General features: G+C 36.6%; 1 protein-coding gene across 1 annotated transcript in view; it reads left to right on the top strand.

Annotated features, from left to right (window-relative positions):
- The window catches only part of Hmcn1 (hemicentin 1), a 474,287-nt gene that overhangs the window by 364,660 nt on the left and 88,239 nt on the right, over positions 1-21,388 (top strand). The window contains exons 53-64 of the mRNA XM_023704108.1: positions 982-1,176; positions 3,388-3,501; positions 7,562-7,749; positions 9,569-9,665; positions 13,914-14,075; positions 14,858-14,971; positions 15,092-15,294; positions 15,585-15,666; positions 15,774-15,905; positions 16,231-16,380; positions 19,227-19,386; positions 21,081-21,205. Coding sequence (XP_023559876.1) covers positions 982-1,176; positions 3,388-3,501; positions 7,562-7,749; positions 9,569-9,665; positions 13,914-14,075; positions 14,858-14,971; positions 15,092-15,294; positions 15,585-15,666; positions 15,774-15,905; positions 16,231-16,380; positions 19,227-19,386; positions 21,081-21,205 — 1,722 coding nt within the window. The remainder of the gene's footprint in view (positions 1-981; positions 1,177-3,387; positions 3,502-7,561; positions 7,750-9,568; positions 9,666-13,913; positions 14,076-14,857; positions 14,972-15,091; positions 15,295-15,584; positions 15,667-15,773; positions 15,906-16,230; positions 16,381-19,226; positions 19,387-21,080; positions 21,206-21,388) is intronic.

Below are 21,388 nucleotides of genomic sequence, written 5' to 3'. Positions count from 1 at the left end.
CATTTAGAGTTAATACCTTATAGAATTGTACTATTAGCTTAAATAAAATATATAAGTTCTTACTAAAATAATTGACAAATAATACTTGCTATCATTGTTACCCTGATGATTATGAACTACTGAACATGAGTGTGTGTGTGTGTGTGTGTGTGTGTGTGTGTGTGTGTGTTGGGGATTAAACTCAGGGGATCATGCATACTAAGTGACTTGTCAATCACTGAACCAGACCTTCCACCCTCAATATGTTTTTTAATAGTCATGCCTGTTTCATCAGCTGAATATCCAAATATTTGCTTAACAAGACTTCTATTGTTTAATGTCTGGGTTGTTTCCAAGTTTTCATTATTCATAAATAATATACAGTGAACATCTGGACACACCAAATGTTTGCACGTCTTTGATTTTTTTTAAGTGGCTGAAAGTAGAAATCTTAGGTCAAATGTTGTGCATGTTTTTAATGCTTTTGATGTACAGGCAAATTAACTACATAAAACTTCATACTTGGTTCTAAAGAGTATGGGATTATCTTATTATTTTTCTTAGTGAAGTTTTCAATTCTGATTGCATAGGGGTTTTTTTGTATTTTTTTGTAAGATAAATCATTGAGAAATGTTCTCAAATGAACTGCTATTTTCAGTGGTCTTTAGAGATGTGATCCTCTTCCTCAGCCATTCTCTGTGCTGAGAATGTGCTTCTTTGTTATCTAAGTGCCAGAGCCATTCACAGGGAAACGAAAGGGCGAATATAGCCTTCTGGGGGCCACATGTCTTATTCTTCCACATAAGAACCAGCGTTGGCTTCTGTCTACTACTCTGGCCAAGAGTGCATGTTGGTAGATGCTTAAGTTCTTAAGAACATTTTCATGTTGTCTTACTTATTGTAGTTATAAATCGCTCTTGTGAAAGTACAGTCAAGATCTTTGGTTCGTGGTCTATCAGTGACATTCATGCTCGACCATGATGTGATGCTTTTCCTCCATAGTTCCTCCAAGTTTTCAGAAACTCTGGGAAATAGGAAACATGCTGGATGTGGGAAGAAGTGGTGAAGCCAAAGATGTGATCATCAACAACCCCATTTCTCTTTACTGTGAGACAAATGCTGCTCCTCCTCCCACACTGACATGGTACAAAGATGGCCAGCCTCTGACATCAAGTGACAAAGTAATGATTTTGCCAGGTAAAAATCACTGCAAACATGTGGAAATATGAATTTCTGTCAAGTGTATTTCTTCTCAAATATGATGAATTAAATTGCTTGGCCCTCTGGCCATGTAATTTAACTGGCATTGTGTTATGCCACTGGTGACCATGTAGTTTAAATCAAGAATGGACTAGCTTGGGAATTTAACACTAGGATGGCTCACTTTGGAAGAATTGTTGAGGACCAGCAAGATAGCTTAGCACGGGGCCAGCCTGATAGCTCAGTGGACTAAAGTGCCTGCTTTGGGCCAGCCAAATAGCTCAGCAGATTAAAGAGCCTGCAAGCAGGTACATAGGCTAGGGGTCCGATCTCTGGGCCTGCCATGCTGGCCCTGCCCCTGGCATGCACTGAGATGGCAATTGAGACTGAGCATGGTGGTGCACGCCTGTAATCCCAGCTCTTGGGAGGCTGTAAACAAGTGGATCAGTATGAGTCCAATCTAGTAGTGAAACACTAAACACCCTGTAGACCCTGTCCTAAAATACAAAAAATAAAAACAAAAATAAAGCACCTACTTTGGCAGAGCACATTACCTGGTTTAATCCCTGGTGTGCCATTCCTGCCCCATCCCTGGGGCATGCTGAGCCAGCGATTGAGACTGGGTGTGGTGGTGCATGCCTGTAATCCCAGCACTTGGGATGCTGAAAATAGGAGAATCACTATGAGTCTGATCTACGTAGTGAGATCCTGTAGACCTTGTAGACCTTGTCCTAAATACAGCGGGGTGAGGGGTGCATGGGAGATAGCTTAGCAGACTAAGCACCTGCTTGGGTGAGCACAGGGACTGGAGTTTGATCCTTGGCACCCATGCCATGCTGGCCCCGCTCCTGGGTGTGCTGAGCTGGCCATCAAGACCAGGCGAGGTGGTGCACGCCTTTTCAGCGCTGGGGAGGCTGAAGGCAGGAGGATCACTATGAGTCCAAGCTGTGTAGGGAGAAATGAGACCCTGTACCAAATATATAAAAAAAGAATTTTTCAGATCTAATACAAGATCTGTCAGTTTATGATAGTAGTTTTAGGAAATTCTTTTGGTTTCCTGGGGCCTGCTTTTCTCTATTAGTAGAAGGAGATTTTCAGTTTGTTTTCTCTACATTATTAAAATAAATAATATATACTTAGAGATCATTTCTACATAATAATAAATGATTTATGACAGGAAGATTATAATTGAAAATAAATGCCTATGGGACATTTAAATTGTGAAATAATATTTTTACAGCTTCAAATAAATTTTACTAAACATTCAAATCTAGAGATGGCCAAAACTCATCAAACTGTACAGTTAAGATCAGGACATTAAATGATTATGTAAACTCGGCCTACTTAGAATTAATTAAAGAACATCTTGAAAGAGTAATAAAAAATAAAAACATAAGTAGATATGGTAAATGTGACTGAATTGGATCTGAGTATGGGAAAATGACTATAAAAATGTATTACATGTACTAATAAAATTTGAGTATGGACTATGTTTTCAATAATAGCTTTGTATTAACCTTAAATTTCCTGCTTTTGACCCTTAAGTTGTGATTATATGAGGGATTCTCCTTATTCCTATACAATACTGATTTATGAATATTTTGGATTAAAGGAGATCAGAGTCTCCAACTAATTCTCAGATGCTTCAGAAAAATGTAATATACATATGATACAGAGAATGCAAAGGACATGAAATATAAACAGTAAACATAGGGGAAATATTTTGTGTAATTATTGCAACTTTCTGTGAGCTTGAAATATTAATATAAAATATTTTAAATGCACAGAACTGATCTTTAAAATTCTATATATAAGAGTATATTTCATACTTTTCAATTCCTTGATATGACTTTCTAAAATAAGTATTTATTATAAACAGTGTAAATGTCTATTAAAAATATTCAAAAATATCAAAATATGAAGTTTCAAATGAAATACAATGAAGGGCCCGGAACATTGTTTTGATCGCACCCGGGAAACCTACCTGAGCCACTCATTTCTCAGATCTCACCATATTGTGATATGAAATCACTTTTTAGCAATGCAATGTTATAAAAATGGGTAGAAATTAAAACTGAATGATTGGACTAAGTAGGAGCCCAGAAAGAAAATGTAGGGAAGTCATTAGATCCAAAAACTGTGTCTGTGTCCATGATCTGTGTTCGGCCTAAGATTTACAGAAGTAAACATAATGGGATATATTTTTAGGAGGGCGAGTGTTGCAGATTCCCCGGGCTAAAGTAGAAGATGCTGGCAGATACACATGTGTGGCCGTGAATGAGGCTGGAGAAGATTCCCTTCAGTATGACGTCCGTGTACTTTGTGAGTTTGTTTTCTTTCATTTATCATGCATTCCACCAGTCAAAAACATTTTTCTGAAACTAATGTTTGCAAGATGTTACCCTGAGCACGTTAGAGACTACAAAGATAATCAGAAACTGATAGTCCATCCAAAGAATTAATTCTTTTACATACAAATTGAGAACACATTGTCAGGACTTTTGAGATAACAAAATGGCTAAAACAGTGCACCCCACCCCCAATCCTGTACCAAAAAAAAGAGAAAATTCATTGACTCCAGAAGTTACAGTATTCCAACTAGTGGAACCTGGTTTGAATGCCCTCTTGAGTTAAGGCCATCTCCATCTGCATTTATGTGCAGGCATTAGAAATAGCATTGCTTCCTTAAGGGAAGAGACCTACGATGATAGTAGAAATAGATACCTGCATTGAGAAAGGCTGTCCTACAAAAGCAGTGTGAATACAGAAAAAGAGATCAGAATGAAAGATTTTATAGAATGAGTAATTAAGCGATATGAAAAATTAGTCACTTAGCTCAGTATGTAAAGGAATACTGATATTTTTATCCTGGGTGACTGAGAAACTGGTATCAACATGGACATAAGTAGAAGACCTAGAGAAATCAACATAATTAGGAAGACAAAAAAGAGAAACAATTGAAAAGGAAGATGAAACAAATTAAAGTATTAATTGCTTCTTTCCTTGGATCAGCAGAAATGCACAGTACAGTTGTCAAAACCATCCTATCCTGCTTACACACAGAAAAATCTCTTTCCCCCACTCCTCCTGTACTCCTCAACTAGTAACTCTTTCCTTCTGAGTAAGTTTTGTTTTAAAGGTGTTTAATTTGACATAGTTCTAGAAAACTTGGTAAAATGTTAAAAGAGAAGTTGGAGGTAAGCAATTCTGTATAAGACAAAGAATCTAAATCTATGTGAATATAGATTTTACAGTTATTTACAAATAGGTGGTAGTCAAAGCCAAGGTTTCCAACAAAATGATTCTTTGATAGCATATCAAAAGAAGATATATGAGGAATCATTTGTAATTAGAACAGAAAGGAAAGCAGAAGTAGGACTATCTAATAAGTTAATGAATGCCAGTAAACTACTGTATTCCAGAATCAAAGGCATAGAAATGTTACCAAGAAGTAGGTTTTAATATTGAATGTTCAGATGAGTTTAGGAAAGTAGAAACTAAAGATCTTTTCAGATGGTGTGGTGTGCTGCAAAGCCTAGAGTAAGGGAAGGGGGATACAAATTCAATACGTACTGAAATCAGACCCTCATGTATAAACATTATTTTGTCTCTTTAGTGTGAGAACCTGAAAGAGAAAAATGGAATCTGAAGGGTGAAGTAGACACTGGTAAAAGAGAATGAATTTATTCAAAAAGGAAGTTACTAGTTGAGGAGAAGGACAGGAGTGGGAGTAGGGGAAAAGATTTTTCTATGTATGTAAGCAGGATAGGATGGTTTAGACAACTGTATTGTGCATTTCTGCTGGTGTATGAAAGAAGCAGTTAATGCTTTAATTTGGTTTGTCTTCTTTTCCAATTGTTTCTCTTTTTGTCTTGTTAATTTATTATACTTTTTAAAATTTTTTATACATTTTTTTCTCTTTCTCATTTTTTTTTCTCTCTCTATATATATATATCTGGTAATTTGAATAACTGGTTGGAAGACAAAACTTTGTATTACAACAAACAATATGAAATTCATATTACTTTGTTAAATGAAAATCTGCGTCACTTATAATTTTTTGTTTTATTTCTAATTTGTATTCTCTTTTGAAAAGAAAAGTGAAGGAAATAAAAATAGAGAGCACTAAGACATTTTTGAAAACATAGAAAGATAGAATAGAATTTGAGAATCAACAACTGGTCAGGAAAAGAAACCTAATTTAAAAGATTTAAACTTGCTTATAGACCCAGGAAAATGACCTAATAGAAAGAGGTAAAGTTTTAAATGTGTGTTTAAGAAGTGAACAGCCCAGGAATAGAGAATGCAAGGTCCTAGAGCATGAAAAATATACAACCAAGGAATCAAGAGATGCTAATTAGCTTTTCATTGAGAACTAGAGAGATTTGAACTACTGCAAAGAGAAAAGTATTATGTTCTTTTCATTAAATATGAATGTAAGAGATAGTAGCAAAAGTGGTATTATTCTTGTGGCAAACAAAATCTGTTAAAAAAAAAAATCTGTTAACAATTGCCAATGTGGGGGATCTAGCAATGTGAAGTAGGACCCATTCAGCCCAGGTATTGTTTTTTACAGTCACCTAAAAGAAGTTTAAAAATATGATATGGCCCCCTGAGGGTGGAACAAAGATATCAGGGATGCATTGTGGAAGTGCTAGAGAGTGAGAGAGAGCATAAAATGTGCACTAGGACAGAGAATGCTGAAGTGATCAACTACTCTTAAGGTTTCAGCTTGGTGAGAGGAAAAAAAAAAATCCACCTGCAAGAACCTGATAGACTGATGGACTGTCAGCACAAGAAGTTTACAAAAGAAACTCAAAAAGAGAGAAAGAATACTAAAATTCCAGATTTATTTATTTGACCAATGTCTCGTGCTAGGCACAGGGAGGAGTTCTGAGGACACAACCGCAAATATAGTGGATCGCAGTTGTCGCAGTTACTCTTCTCTCGTTGCTGGGACAAATACCTGACACCCAAGATGAAGGAAGGAAAGGTTGATTCAGCTCACAGTTACTGGAGGTTGCAGTCCATACTAGAGTGGCTCCAAGGTAGAGAGAGAGGCACAGGGCAGAGGGCATCAGTTCATGGCAGTGGCAAAGAGCAAGAGGAGCCAAGGGAGGAGAAGCAGCAACGATGGCCAAAGAGAGGAAGTCTTTTCTCTTAAATTGTATTCAGGCTCTCTGCCCCAGGCTGAAGACACACACACACCAAAATCCCAGCAGTACTATGATCCATAATTCCAGCCTTGGATCATAATCCCAATGGATCATGAGTTGGTCACAAACTCTAGAATTCCCAGCCCCATGACTGTATGAGGCTTTGGCGGGACAACTAGACATAAACCATAACATCAGTGGAAACCACCTAACTGTGAATGTAAAGTGTCTGTATGGAAACAATACTGAAACTCGATTGTGTTCTTTGTGGCACTGATTGTTTTCTTTGTAGAATTTCAGTTTAATTATTGGAGCCCCAAATACCAGGAAACTGCATCTACATTAAACACGATTATTACTGATGGCTAAAGATATTTTAACAGAGTGAAACAAAAAATAGCCAAACTTTCAAAAGAAGAGATTATTTACTTTGAAAATTATTATCTACTTTTACCAAAGCAGCCAACATATGAGTTCCTTGTTTACTTAATATTTCCATTTTTAGAAGCTTCTGTGGGTAATGTGTGATTTTTTCATGTACCTGCATTCTATCGTATTAGTTTACACTAATAAGTATGTGCAAAAAAGTCTGGAGCTAGACTTCTCAAACTTCAGTCTGCTTAAAGATCACCTGGAGAGCTGGCTAGAATATTGACTTCTTGCTCCTTCCTAGAGATGCCTATTGAAGACTATGAGTTTGCATTTCTAACCCAGTTCCCAGGTGATGCTGACACTACTGATATTGAGGCTAGTAAACAACTTGAATAGTCCACATGAAACTCTTACAAATAAGACCAAATCTGAACATTTCCAATACACATTCAGAGCTTTAATTTATCTGGTGTGTCTTTATAACAAAATAGTCTTAAATATCAGCTTGTACAAATGTTTCTCCTACGTATGCATAACAACCCAGAAGGCACAGTAGAAGGCATTGAGAAAGGAACAAGATGTTTGGGAGAAGAGCTGGGATTGGACTAAGCTGGAATGATGCTATTGGAAGGAATAGTCCAGGGTAAATAAGAAACTAAAGATAATAAGCTCAAATTCAAGTACTTTTTTCACAACTCTAATTTAGTGTGAAATGTTACTTAAAGATCATAATTTCTCCTTCAAATCGAGCTTCTCTCTTACTATCACAAACTTTTTTAAACTGTTAAAAACTAGAATCATTTAGGAGCGCTCCTATAGCCCATCCATATTTCTTTGCTGCAATCATTTCATAGTGCCACCAGTTATCAAGGGAGCAAGTAGTGATCACCCAGAAGAGGTGACCGTGCTGGTGAATGAGAGTGTCCAGATGGATTGCTTCTCCAGTGGCAGCCCAGCACCAAGGAATTCCTGGCAAAGAGATGGAAAGCCCTTGCTGGAAGATGACCATCATAAATTTCTGTCTAGTAGCAGAATGCTACAGGTAAAAATGTGATTTTAAAAGTTTTAGGGGCCGGGGAGATGGCTCAGTGGAATAAGTGCTTCCCTGGCAAGTACAAGGGTCTAAGTTCAATCCCCAGTTCCACCAAAAAAAACAAAGTTTTTTTTAAATTTTATAATTGTGTCTTCGACTTTTAAAAAGTTGTTAGTTTGCATTATATTTATAAAAATTTCTAAGCATTAAAAGCATATAAAATAATTCTCCCTATTGTACTCTCACTAATAGTTTTGTATGAATTCTTCTAAAAATTGTTTTTACTTATACCCTTAAATTTAACATGATGTATGTAGACTCTGAGAAAAGCTACCTTTTAAAAAATCATTATGGCAATTTTATACATATATAATAACATTCTAAGTAGTGTAAGGTTTCCTATAGTTTAAAATTTATCCTGTATTACCAAACATTAATTATATACTGAGTTGTTTATCTGAGGACATGTCTATATTTTTCTATTTTAGTGTTATAAAAATTAGTGTTATAAAAATTATGTGTAGAAATAATATAAAATTTTAGATAGCATGCAATTTGATTAAATTACTAGCTGAATGTAATAAATGATGTTCTATGGTTAAAGAGTCCAAACAAAACTGTAAGTACTTCCCACACAGGACAGATGTCACAGTTCACTATACAGAATCAGGCTTGCTACCTACGGATAACCTTGAATTCTTAAAATATCACCTAAATTTCATCAATATTTCTACTTGTGGATCATAAAACCTCTACTGAGATGCTTTTTGTGTGTCTAGCACAAAAAGATATACAAATGAATGGATTGAAAATTCTGCATTAAAAATAAAGAAAACACCCTGCAATGTTAGCTAACTATTGCTGCCTACAACAAACCACTTAAAATTTTTAATGACTAAAGGGCCGGCGAAAGAGCTCAGTGGACTAAGTGCCTGCTTAAGCAAGTTGAGGGACCGGGGTTCGATCCCCAGCACCACATACTGTGCTGGCCTCTCCTGCAGATGCACTGCACTGGCCGCCAAAACCAGGCATGGTGACGCACAAGCCCAGCGCTGGGGCGGCTGAAAACAGGAGGATCACTACCAGTTTGAGCTGCACAGTGAGATCCTCTACTAGATACATTAAAAAAAAAAAAATCTTAATGACTGAAGTGCTAAACGTCTATTTTTTAGCTCATAAGTCTGTTGGCTGGCTGGGCCACACTTCTACTTTCAGCTGGGCAAGCTCAAGTGCCTGCATAGATTTGTGCACTGAATTCACAGCTCTGCTGATCTTGTCCGGACCCTCCCACGCATTTAGGACCTCAGATGTGATGAGGCTGGTTCAGCCGCACCTGAAGCCCACGGTCCAACCAGCCGGCCATGGCTTCCGCACATTAGCTGGTAGAGTTCCAAAGAAGTAAGCGGAAGGACACAGCCCCGGTGCTTGAACAGAGAGGTCCTCACTTGCTTCACATTCTGTTAGCCAAAGCCAGTCAAAAGCTCAACACAAACTCTGTGTCTTCTCCAACCCTGGGTGGGAAAGCTTCAGAGTCATGTGGCTGGAGGTGTAGACAAGACCCCAGGGGAGTAATTGCAGATATTTTACAGTCAGTATAATCACAAGAATATAAAATGTGCCTGTTCTGTTTGGAAATTATACGAATAAATGTTTATTTAATGAACCTGTCTAATAAAAGCCAACGTTGATAGTAGTATGCACAAAAATTCGATTTGTATTATATTTATCCATGATTATCTAGAAAAACATCTTCCTCTAAGTATAATGAAATGTACTATAAATTGCTTTATTAAAAATTTCTGTTATAATTTCTTTATTTTTCCCTTAGATTTTAGATGCTCAAATAACTGACATCGGCAGGTACGTGTGCATTGCTGAGAACACAGCTGGGAGCACCAAGAAGTATTTTAATCTCAATGTTCATGGTAAGAGCTCAGTTCCAGAAATGTCTAGTGGGATGTTCTTGAGAGAAGCAGGGAAACCATGTTTTAGATTATATAAGTTCATTTTCTGTTTTTAACTTGGTCAATATGCGGAGCCTGCATTTGTTTTGTCTCCCCTTTTCTGCCAATAATAGCTAGCAGGATGTACAAAGTATAAATCTAGCAGGTCTGCTTTTAAAATTATTGTACATAGTAATTTAAAAAATAACTACACTAGAGGATAGGGCTTCCAACTAATAATTGTGGGTGTGATCAGTCTGAAACAGCTACCTTTACTCTCTCGTGGTAAGTGCACGCCCCTCTCCTTTATACAGGAGAGAGAACGCATATGCCAGAAACTACCCCACTTCCTTGTCATCAAATCTCCCCACATCTGTTTCTGCCATTTTTCTTTTCTCCTATTACAAGAAAAGAGGAAGCTCTCTTTTATCTTCCAAATGCCAAAAATTAACCTGACTTTAGGTTTCTGCTTACAGTCTCCTTGAAAATTCACCATCTACACCTCCTTTTGTTTATTTATTTAGCACAGGGTCTCACTATGCAGCTTAGACTCCCTCCTGTCTCAGCCTCCCCAGTGCTGAGATTACAGGTGTGCACCACCACACCTGGTTTCAGTGTCCAACTTGGTATGGAGCCAGCATGGCATGTGGTACTGGGTGTCAAACCCATGTCTGTGTACTTGCTAGGCAGGTGCTTAGACTGCTGAAGTATCTGCCCAGCCCCTGCTCCTTCTTTTGAATATTGAAATTCTCACTGTTTACTGGATCCTTTTGGAAATTTAAAGGTACTTGTGTTTTCCACCTTTAAAAAGTTCTGCCTTACACCTAACATTTTCCTTCAGCTGTGTGCCTCCCTCTCATTTTCAAAGTGAAATCCCCTAGTGTGTGTGTGTGTGTGTGTGTGTGTGTGTGTGTGTGTGTGTATTAAATGGTTCCATCTCTTTACTCTCTTTACTCTCTTCTCATCACTGAGTTCCAAATCCTGCTTTCTCAACTCCACTGAATGTGCTCACAGAATTCATGAAATTATACCCTTATTAATAAGTCCAGTAGGCACTTTCCATCTTGTACTTTGTACATTTGACATTCTAAACCACTGTCGGGTGTGGTCAAATAATTAGCAGATTAATGTACCTGCAAGAAGGTGCAAGGATCAGGAGTTCAATCCCTGGGCTTGTCGTGCCGGCCCCACCCTTGGGGTGTGCTGAGGAGGCAATTGAGACGACATGGTGGTGGCGTACCTATAATCCCAGCTCTTGGGAGGCTGTAAACAGAAGGATTACTACTAGTTCAATCTAGTAGCGAGAACCTGAAAGCCCTATAAACTCTTCCCTAAAATACAAAAAATAAATACATGATGCCCAGAAACCTTATGCCATCTTATCTTTGTTTAGTCCTCTAATTCCTTGCCTTCTCGTGCCCATCTTCCTCTTTAACCTGTGGTTATAACTTTCAGAGGCCATGTTTATTTTTTCCATATTTCAGCTTTTGCATTGCTGAGCCTTGCCTATAAGACCTGTTCATTTTCTCTCTTCCACTTATTTTTGATCATATTTCAGTTATCTCCTTAATTGTCATGGTTTCCTCCTGATTCCCACATTATGTTCCCTCCCTATTGTCACTCTACTCATCTGATGAGCGCCCTTCTTATTTGTGATTATTGGGCAGTATTGACCAGTGGCTAAGAAGGAGAGCTCTGGAACCAGGCCTGCTTCTTCCAGGAACAACCTATAAAATATTAGTCAAGATTCTAACCAACCTCTCTGTGTTTCAGCTGCCTCATTTGTAGTAAGAGGATAAAAACTGTATGTAATACATGAAGCATGTGAGACTTCAACAAGATAGTATTTGCCAGGTGTTTAAAGCTGTAACTGGCAGCCAGGGAGATAGCTCAGCAGTCTAAGCACCTGCCTGGAAAGCTCAAGAACCTGGGCTCAATCCCTGGTACCACATGCTGTGTGTGTGTGTGGTGGTACACACCTATAATCCCTTCATTGATTTTTGGTTATGATCAATTAGCGATAGTATTATTCCAAAGGTTTTTGACTTGCCTTGGGAATCATTGATTTACATTTAAAGATAATGGATATGATTTATTGATAAATAATGTTAAAATTGAAATTTTACTCTATTATTTCTGTGACCACATAATAAAAATCTTTAAATAATAGTGTGATGTTAAGGATAATATTATTCAAGTGTACTTTGTGGAAAACACTATTAGGTCTTCTGTACAATGTACTCATCAATTTTCCCTTTTCTGGGATACAATACCCCCAATATCCACAATTTAAATAAAGAAACGTTTAATTTCATTTGTGGTAACAGAGAGATCAGTCCACGATTGGCTGGCTCTGGAGCTGAAAGGTGACAGTGGAAGGACATGGCCAAGCAAAGCTACTTAGTTCCTGTGATGAGGAAGCAGAGCAGGGGCCTAACATCGAAGAAGAATGGACCACATATAGCACTCACCTTCATTACTCACCCAGACACACCAAGAGATGTGGTTTATGGATAGACAAATAGCTCAGCATATTAAAGCTCCTGCAAGCAGGTGCAGGGGCCAGGGGTTCAATCCTTGGGCCTGCCATGCTGGCCCTGCCACAGGGGCACTGAGATGGCTCAATTGCACTGAGAGCCATATCTGGCATCCAGATATCTTGTCAAGATGTAAGTTCTAGTAGGCATGGGCAATCCCATCCTGATGACCTTGCTGATTGCAGCTCACATAGTCTCTCTCTTAGACCTGGTCCACTTGCTACCTGTAGCTTTTACCAGCATATCTGACATTTTAACCTCCTGAAGCCTCCCCTGCACCTCTAGTTCATTGCTACAACTTTGTGTACCCTCTTTTCACCATATTGCATGACTATTTGGGCCTTTTTTGAAAACTGAGTGGAAGCCTCAATGACACCATAACTCTTGTGCTATGCATAGCTCTACAACAGACAATGCCAAGGTCTGCCACTACTGTGAGAAGTGGCTCACAGAGGCTCTAGTGGACTCTCAGTGCCTGGATTGCTGATCACTGTGAAATGAATCCTGGAGACCCAATTCCCTAGGTGGTCCTTCTTGAGCAGAGAATTTATAGGCTCTCTTTCAAATGAAAGGTTTTATGCTTTTCTACTCTTGAACTTACAATAGATGGTGTCCCAATGATTCCTTTGATGCTTTCTACATCTCTCTCTTCCCACAGCAGTTCAAAGTACTTCCTGTCTCTTTAACAATCCTAATCTCTTCAGCATCCATGCCTCTTTCAGGCTAACTTTCCACATGGTTCTCCTAAGGACACCATTTAAATTCTTTGAATCCTTCTGTTCTGCTCTACCAATCCTCACCATGAATTTCGCGAAAAGCAACCAACAGTACCAATGCCAAAGTCTGAAATTGGGGTTGCTTTGACATTTTCTCTTCCAAATTAATTCATTCCATGCTCCTAAATTCCACCTTCCACAGAGTCTCAGGAAATGGGCAAAATGTAGATAGTTTTTTTTGTGAGAATGCAACACACATGGCCTTCAGTTCAGTTTCCAAGACAGCTGCCATCTAAAACCTCATGAGCATGACCCTTACTGCATACATTCCTATGGGCAGTCCAGTCTACTGAACTTGACTAGAAATGCCCATCAAGCTCTGCTTATAACATTCTAGAGTTCTCTAGCACACATTTCCAAAACTTTCCTATTACCTTTTTCAAACTACTTCCAGAGACTTCTGAGCCACATGATTATGTTATTCACAACAACAACAACCCCACCTCTCCAGCACCAATTTCCTGTATTGCTCAGCTTTTCCACTACTGGGATATAGTCCTTGATACCCACAACCTACAGGAGGAGAAGTTTAGACCAGGTATAGTACTCAAAGTCATGATCCACACAGACATGAAAATGTGTGCTTTCCTGACCTCTTGGTGCTCTCCCAAGCTTTGAAGTTGACAAACCAGCTGAACTGACAAAAACATTGTAAGATGGTGATCTGTATATTTTACAAATAAAACAGAGAATAATGCTGATTTTTAAAATTCTCATACTCCCAGTTGTGAAAAACAAACATGGGGAACACAAATTGGATGAAGGTATTGGAAAATGTCTAAGGAAGCTGCATAGCTAACAGAATCATTCATTTGTTGTTTTTTATCAGCTTATACTGGGTAGAACTACATTTAGTGAACTGGAAACTATATCTCTGACAACATCATTTTTCACTTCTAATGTACATACTTTTACAGTTCCTCCAAGTGTAATTGGTCCTAATCCTGAAAATCTCACGGTTGTTGTAAACAATTTCATCTCTTTGACCTGTGAGGTCTCTGGTTTTCCACCTCCTGATCTCAGCTGGCTCAAGAATGAACAACCCATCAAGCCAAACACAAATGCCCTCATTGTGCCTGGTAAGGGGCTTATTCTTATAAAGCAGGCCAAACATTCTCGCTCTCCTTTACTTTAAGATAGACAGTATTACAATTTAGTCTCTTTCCAAACTTTTGCCTCTCTGTTTGTTCACAATAAATATTTCTTTACTGAGCTGGGAACATTAGAGTAATTGGATAGATTTTTATGGTTGATTTTAGTGTAAATGTTCAACAAGGTATCTTGCTTCAAATGGTGAAATTTAGAAACAGAACAGTTTAACAGTTGTGAGTTAAGTCGGTGTTAAGTGGTGCTTTCATTGTATAAGTTTACTTAATTTTTAATGAACCCCAGTAATTCAAGATGCAAATGATAGATGATAGATAGATAGATAGATAGATAGATAGATAGATAGATAGATAGATAAATAGATAATGATAACAGAAAAATTGCAAAGAAGTAGGTAGTTGGATAGATCATAAAAGCTAGAAAGATCATAAAACTACAGAGAAATAATCATTTCTTCTGTGGAAAATTTAAATGCAGGAAATTCTTATAAACATCTTAGTTGTATTACAATACTTATTTGTCAGGAAAATCCACATCAAATACTTTAACTATCCATCTTACTTTTTAGAGAGAAAAAGTTCTGATTAACTTCCTTTATAAGAAAAAAAAATTGATTCAATTATTTCATTTTAAATACAGATGTTTCTATATAAATTTTGCTGCGTGGAAAATTACATATTTTTTTCATTTATTTTAATGATAAGTTAGTTATTATGGTTACTATTTTCTGACTTTACATTATTTTTGCTCACAGGTGGTCGAACTTTACAGATTATTCGAGCCAAGGTATCTGATGGTGGTGAATACACTTGTATAGCTATCAACCAAGCTGGTGAAAGGAGGAAAAAAGTTTCCCTGACTGTTTATGGTTTGTTTTCACTCTCTTTGTGATATTATTTCATTTCAAAACTGGTGCTCAGTATTTTGGTCAGTGGAACTTAATCAAACAATTTTTTGTTTTGTTTTGTTTTCTATTTCCTTCTCTCAGTGCCCCCAAGCATTAAGGATCATGACAGTGAGTCTGTCTCTGTAGTTAATGTAAGACAGGGAACTTCAGTGTCATTGGAATGTGAGTCAAATGCTGTCCCACCTCCAGTCATCACCTGGTATAAGAATGGGCGGATGATATCAGAGTCTACTCATGTGGAGATTTTAGCTGATGGACAAATGCTACACATCAAGAAAGCTGAGGTGCATCTTTCATTCTTGCTTGACATTGAAACTTTGGTGGGGTTGCAGAGGAGAGAGCAGGATGTCGCATACCACTTTTACTACACTGAAAAATGATGTTTGTTAAAGAATACATAGGCAATGGCATTGACCTTCTTTTCATTAAAAGATGAAGTGGCAGGATTGCAGAAGGCAATTAGAAGTGGGACATTTGAACATAAAGATGACTGATGATTTAATCTACACTCAAACAGTGTGATTGGTCATCTATAACTTAATGGAGCACATACAATAGTATCTTTTTCTTTTAGGTATCTGACACAGGCCAGTATGTATGTAGAGCTATAAATGTAGCAGGACGAGATGATAAAAATTTCCACCTCAATGTATATGGTGAGCATCTGCCTCTAATACAACTCTTTTTCCCCCAGATATGCAAATGAAAGCAAGTGTCCTGAATTAAATTAATGAGGACACGTGCTTTTCTTCTGTCTTTACAGTGCTGCCCAGTATTGAAGGGCCTGAAGGAGAAGTGGTTGTGGAGACAATCAGTAATCCAGTGACCCTGACATGTGACGCCACTGGCATCCCACCTCCCATGATAACATGGTTGAAGAACCACAAGCCCATAGGTAATAGAGCTTCATGTTTTTTGTGGCTTTCTTTTGTTCTTAACTCACTATTTCTAAAACATAGGAAATTGTCAGTATTATGCTTATAGCTGAGCCTAGTTCAAGAAAATCTATTGTACGGAAATATAAATTTATAAAATAGACTTGCTGTGAAATGGTTATTCATTCTATAAAGGTTAAATTTCTCTTTGAAAAAGATTGTCATTTAAAATCAAAGTAGAAGGAGAAAACTTTAAAGAAATGTAATATAAAATAAAACTTTATCCTGGATTATAGGGATGTTCAATAAAAGTTTCTTCATATTTTTCTTTGTCTCCCCCTACAGAAAATTCTGACTCACTTGAGGTTCACATTTTGTCTGGGGGTAGCAAACTCCAGATTGCCAGATCTCAGCGTTCAGATGGTGGAAACTATACATGCATTGCATCAAATATAGAGGGGAAAGCACAGAAAAACTACATGCTTTTCATACAAGGTAGGTCATACACGTGATGATCCACCCTTAATTACTTCGTTATATTCCATCTGTAGTACTATACTTTTTGGGATCACTCTAATTGACTCAAAATAACTTTAAATCACCCATAATTCTGTCATCTGGTTTTTCCTGCATTCTGTTTCTGAGAGAATTAACATAATTGTAGAAAAGAATAGATGAATACATCTTTAGTTTTTGATTATTATTTTCTTCTGTATTTTAGGGAAGGGTCTTCAGGGTGTTCAGGGTCTCCCTACTAGATCAGACTCATAGTGATTCTCCTGTTTACAGCCTCCCAAGAGCTGGGATTAGAGGCGTGTGCCACCACTTCCAGTCTCAACTCTGTCTCAGCGGGCCCCAGGGACGGGGCCAGCACAGCAGGCCCAGGAATTGAACTCCTGGCCCCTGCACCTGCTTGCAGGCACTTTAATCTGCTGAGCTATTTAGCTGGCCCTAGTTTTTTATTATTAACTTCATCTAATATATTGTATTGAGTTATCTTTATTTATTAAAAACTAACTAGGTTTATTTTGATGTTATACCTGTAAGTTGATCTTGTGTAGGCAAATATTTAATTTATGAAGTTTTACTATTATCTAATGACTGACAGGAAAATATGTAAACTTCAAATAAGTATGAATGGTATACAATTTTGCGATGAGAATAAAGAGCATTAATTCCTTGAATAACTGTTTAATTTTTGCCTACTGTATTGCAACATATCATTAATTATAGCAGAGTGAATGTATTTGTTTTGATTTTAAATAAACTTCTGAGTATGACTTTTGGATCAATATTAAAATTGAGGTGAAACTAACTGGCAACTGAATTAAAATAGCTTTTTTTTCTAATCTTATTATGGCTACTAGGTAAAGAACTTCTCCTAAATTATGCATTTAACTGTGACTGTTACATCTATTGTGTCCTTTGCTAAAGCTACTCCAAAAGTAATTAAAATTAAAGAAAAGTAAAAATAAGTTAATGAGCATCTGTGGCCTCTTTATAATGATGGATGATGCTTGAAATTTCAGATGCATAAAGGAAACATAGTCATTCAATGTCATAAAATGCACATTTAGCTCTTTTTAGTGTATTAATAATAGATATTAGCCATATGGTACGTCGCATGACCAAGCACTTTGTCAGACTTTCTCTGTGTCTTAAGACTTGAGATCATGTATGCATATAAGATCTGTTCTGGTGCTCTTCATACTCATATATTAATATTGTTTGTTGGAAGTAACCGTAAAGTTCTTACTGACTTGACTTCTTCAGTATTATGAATTCTCCACACTTACTATAGTTATTGTCATGTGGATAACTAAAGTGATAACTTGTTCTCATTAATGTGAGAACCTAAAAGAGAAAAATGATATTTCAAGGGTACAAGAGATATTGGGAAAAGGGAATGAACTTATTCAAAAGGAAAGAGTTACTGGGTTGAGAAGGGAAAACAGACTTATCTATATATGTAAGCAGGATGGTTTGGACAACTGTGCTGTGCATTTCTGCTGGTGTATGGATAGAAGCAGTTAATGCTTTAATTTTCATCTTCTTTTTTCAACTGTTCCTCTTTTTGTCTTCTTAATTTCTCATACATTTCTTTTTTTTCCTTTCTTCTTCCAATTTTACATGTATATATCTGATGACATGAATAACTAGTTGGAAGACAACACTATGTATGACAACAATTACTGTGAAATTCATATTACTTTGTTAAGTGAAATTCTTTATCACTAGTAATTTTTCTGTTTTAATTCTAATTTGTACTCTTCTTTAAAAAATAAAAAATAACTCATGCAATGGATACATAACCAAAACAAACATGAAATATATAAAAAATAAAATGATACTTGAAATAATTATGTGCTTGTGTGCTGGTCCAAAGTATCCTGATTTGTAGCAAATCACTTTCCAGTTTCTTGGTATAGCTATACCACCACAGCCTATTTCCAACTACAAACCTTTATATTACTGAACACAGAATAAGGAATATTTGCAAAAGTGGCTCGTGTGAGCTCATGAAGGCTGCCACCAGTGCATCTTTTTAAAAGAATAGAAGTTCAATGTGTTTTTGTCTGATACCATTGATCTCTTTTTTATTTATCATTTCTGGACTACATCATTAAAGTACAAACCAAAAATGACTCACTTAAAGAGAACAGAGGCTCCTGGATCATGAAAATTATGATATGCCTTGTTAAACAAGTTAATGAAGAGTCCTCAGATACTTTCCTCAGAGCTTTATGCCAATATTTTATAAAATAGATTCTCCTGAATTATATTAATTACAAACTACCTGTAGGAATCTAATCTAATCATTTTTAATTAATCTCTTATTTATTTGTTACAGGGTCTCAGTACACAGTTCAGAGTCATAGTGATCCTCCTGTCTCAACCTCCCCAGCACTGGGATTACAAGGGTGTGCTCAGTCTCAGTGGCTGACTCTGGGCATGGCTGTCATTGCATGTGATACTGGGGATGGAACCCCGGTTCTTGCACCTGCTAGGCAAGCACTTAGACCACTAATCTATCTCCCTGGCCCTAATCTAATCATTATTTAATTTAAGAATGAATTAATTTGGACAGAAAGGATACCCATACAGCAGACTATCACTGGCCCTTTGGAGTAAGTGATCATATGAATTTGTAGGCATACCAAGAATATAGGAGTGATCTGATTCCTTTATCATGCTCATTGAAAAGTGATTCATAAAGATAGCAATAGTTTGATCTTAATCTAGGGAAACTATGATTCGGAAATGGCGTGTTCTATGGCTGTATTGTATTCCTTAGAATATATATATCCTTGTTAATGAAACTGGTAACTGTACCTCCATAGTTCCTCCAAGTATTGCTGGTGCTGAAATTCCAAGTGATGTCGGTGTCCTTCTGGGAGAAATTGTTGAGCTGATCTGCAATGCCAATGGCGTTCCTGCCCCAGTCATTCAGTGGCTTAGAAATGGGAAGTCTATAACTAATAGTGAAACAGAAAACCTCCGGTATGTTTAAGATAAATCTTCCATTATAATAATCTTAGATATGACTTTATAATCTGAAACCATCAACCTTCCTATGTGGCATGTCTCCTGGCTCACTTTTAGTGAGGTACAATATCATAGCCAAGTTACTTCCTTAGAGTAGATTGTCCAAGTCCCACTTTCAGCTGACATTTTTTACTCTTGGCACAAAAAGATGGATAAATAATATGGCAAGAGCCCATGCCACTTGATACTTGAACAACAAATTCCTTTGGAGTGACAGCCCCGTGTTCTGCACTGTATAGGATTACTCCATCATAAAGCCCCACAACACAAACATACCAGAATAAATATCTGAGTAGGTAGGCATCAGATAAATGCATCACAAATTTTATTATTTTGAACCACCATTTTTGTTCTAAGAGTCAGGAGCATGTTTTGTAGTCTATAAGTTGAACACATGCAATTTCAAGTCACCCAAGTATTATTTTCTTTGTATTCACGTTAAAATTTAACTGTTTGTATTCTGTAAAAAAAATGCAGTAAAATTGCGAAATAATATTTTAGAGATACATGATGCATTTTATTTTTAAGGAAACATTTCTGAATAATTAACATGTAATTATTTTTATTAGACCAAGTACAAGAAACTTTGTGGGATCTAAATAACTTACATAATAATTGTACCTTGGCTCTAAAGGTCTATCACTTCTCTTACATGAATATACTAAGCTTGCTTATTTTTATATGCATTTTGCTTACTAGTCCATTACATATTAATTTGTAGGTAGAACAATTTGTAGATCAAATAGAATAATTTTTAAGATCACTTTAATATTTGGCTTTGGCTATGGTAATTTGTGTTTCTACTTGAGTATATTTAAACATATGAATTTTTAAATTTCACATTTTGTAAAGGAGAAGTACAACTAAGTCCAAAAATGATATTATAATTTGCAATATCAGTATCAAATGTAATGCACTGTTTTTATACTGGGAGATTCTAATGAAAGCATTACTTTGGAATAACTATCAATAGGAATTTATTCTTCTCTTAAAGCATAGGGAGTTGTTTGGTAATTAGCAAAGAAAAAATCAATAATGCAACAATCTTAACTTAGATATCTTTGATTAAGTAATGATGAATTTATTATTTACTATTATTCAATTCAAAATAAAATTTTAGAGTTTTGTAGAAAAAATTTTAAGGTGCATCTATATATTGTGTTGACATGTCACAATTTAAATAAATTAACCCATTCTGTTCCATCTCACTGAGTTGTTTTTCATTCATTTATGGTCAGATTTTTAAATATAATTTCTTGTTTCTAATTTTTTTAACAATGTTCAATTTCCATACTAGAATTTTAAAATAATTTTTATCTGCTTCAAATCTCAGAATGATAATTAAAAATAGAAGAATTCAGAAGATTTATTGGGATAGCACAGTTCTCGGCCTGACTCTATATTTTTTCTCCTAAGGGAATGATGGATGTAACAACTATTAGGGTATAATTTTAGTTATTTGTCTGTAACCTCCATCAGGTTTCTAGCACTTCCATATACTTAATGAGATATATTCAAACCATTGTATCCAAGAAGAAGACATCATGTTATGATGATATTTTTTAAAGAACAAAATAATCTAAAATGAGTCACCTAGACCCAAGTCCCTGTTCATCATCTCAGTGGCTCTCTTATGACCTTTTCCATAGGGTGACTGCAAATGGCAGCACATTAAACATTTATGGAGCTCAAACATCGGACATGGGAAAATACACATGTGTGGCCACTAACCCTGCTGGAGAAGACGACCGAATATTTAACTTGAATGTCTATGGTAAATATGAAATATGTCCAGTTTTGGCTGCCTTAAGAATTGAATAATAGGAAGCAAGTTTCTAAAAGCTAAAGCCATTGCTATTTCCATTTGAGAAACAAATCACTATGGTAGGCAGCTGAAATACTTTGAATCAATAATCTCTCTCTGTCTCTCTCTGTCTCTCTCTGTCTCTCTCTGTCT

Source organism: Octodon degus, unplaced genomic scaffold (assembly GCF_000260255.1).
Source record: "Octodon degus isolate 3935 unplaced genomic scaffold, OctDeg1.0 scaffold00188, whole genome shotgun sequence".
NCBI lineage: Eukaryota > Metazoa > Chordata > Mammalia > Rodentia > Octodontidae > Octodon > Octodon degus.
Note: the sequence above shows the minus strand (reverse complement) of the source record. Positions and strands in the feature narration are given on the sequence as shown.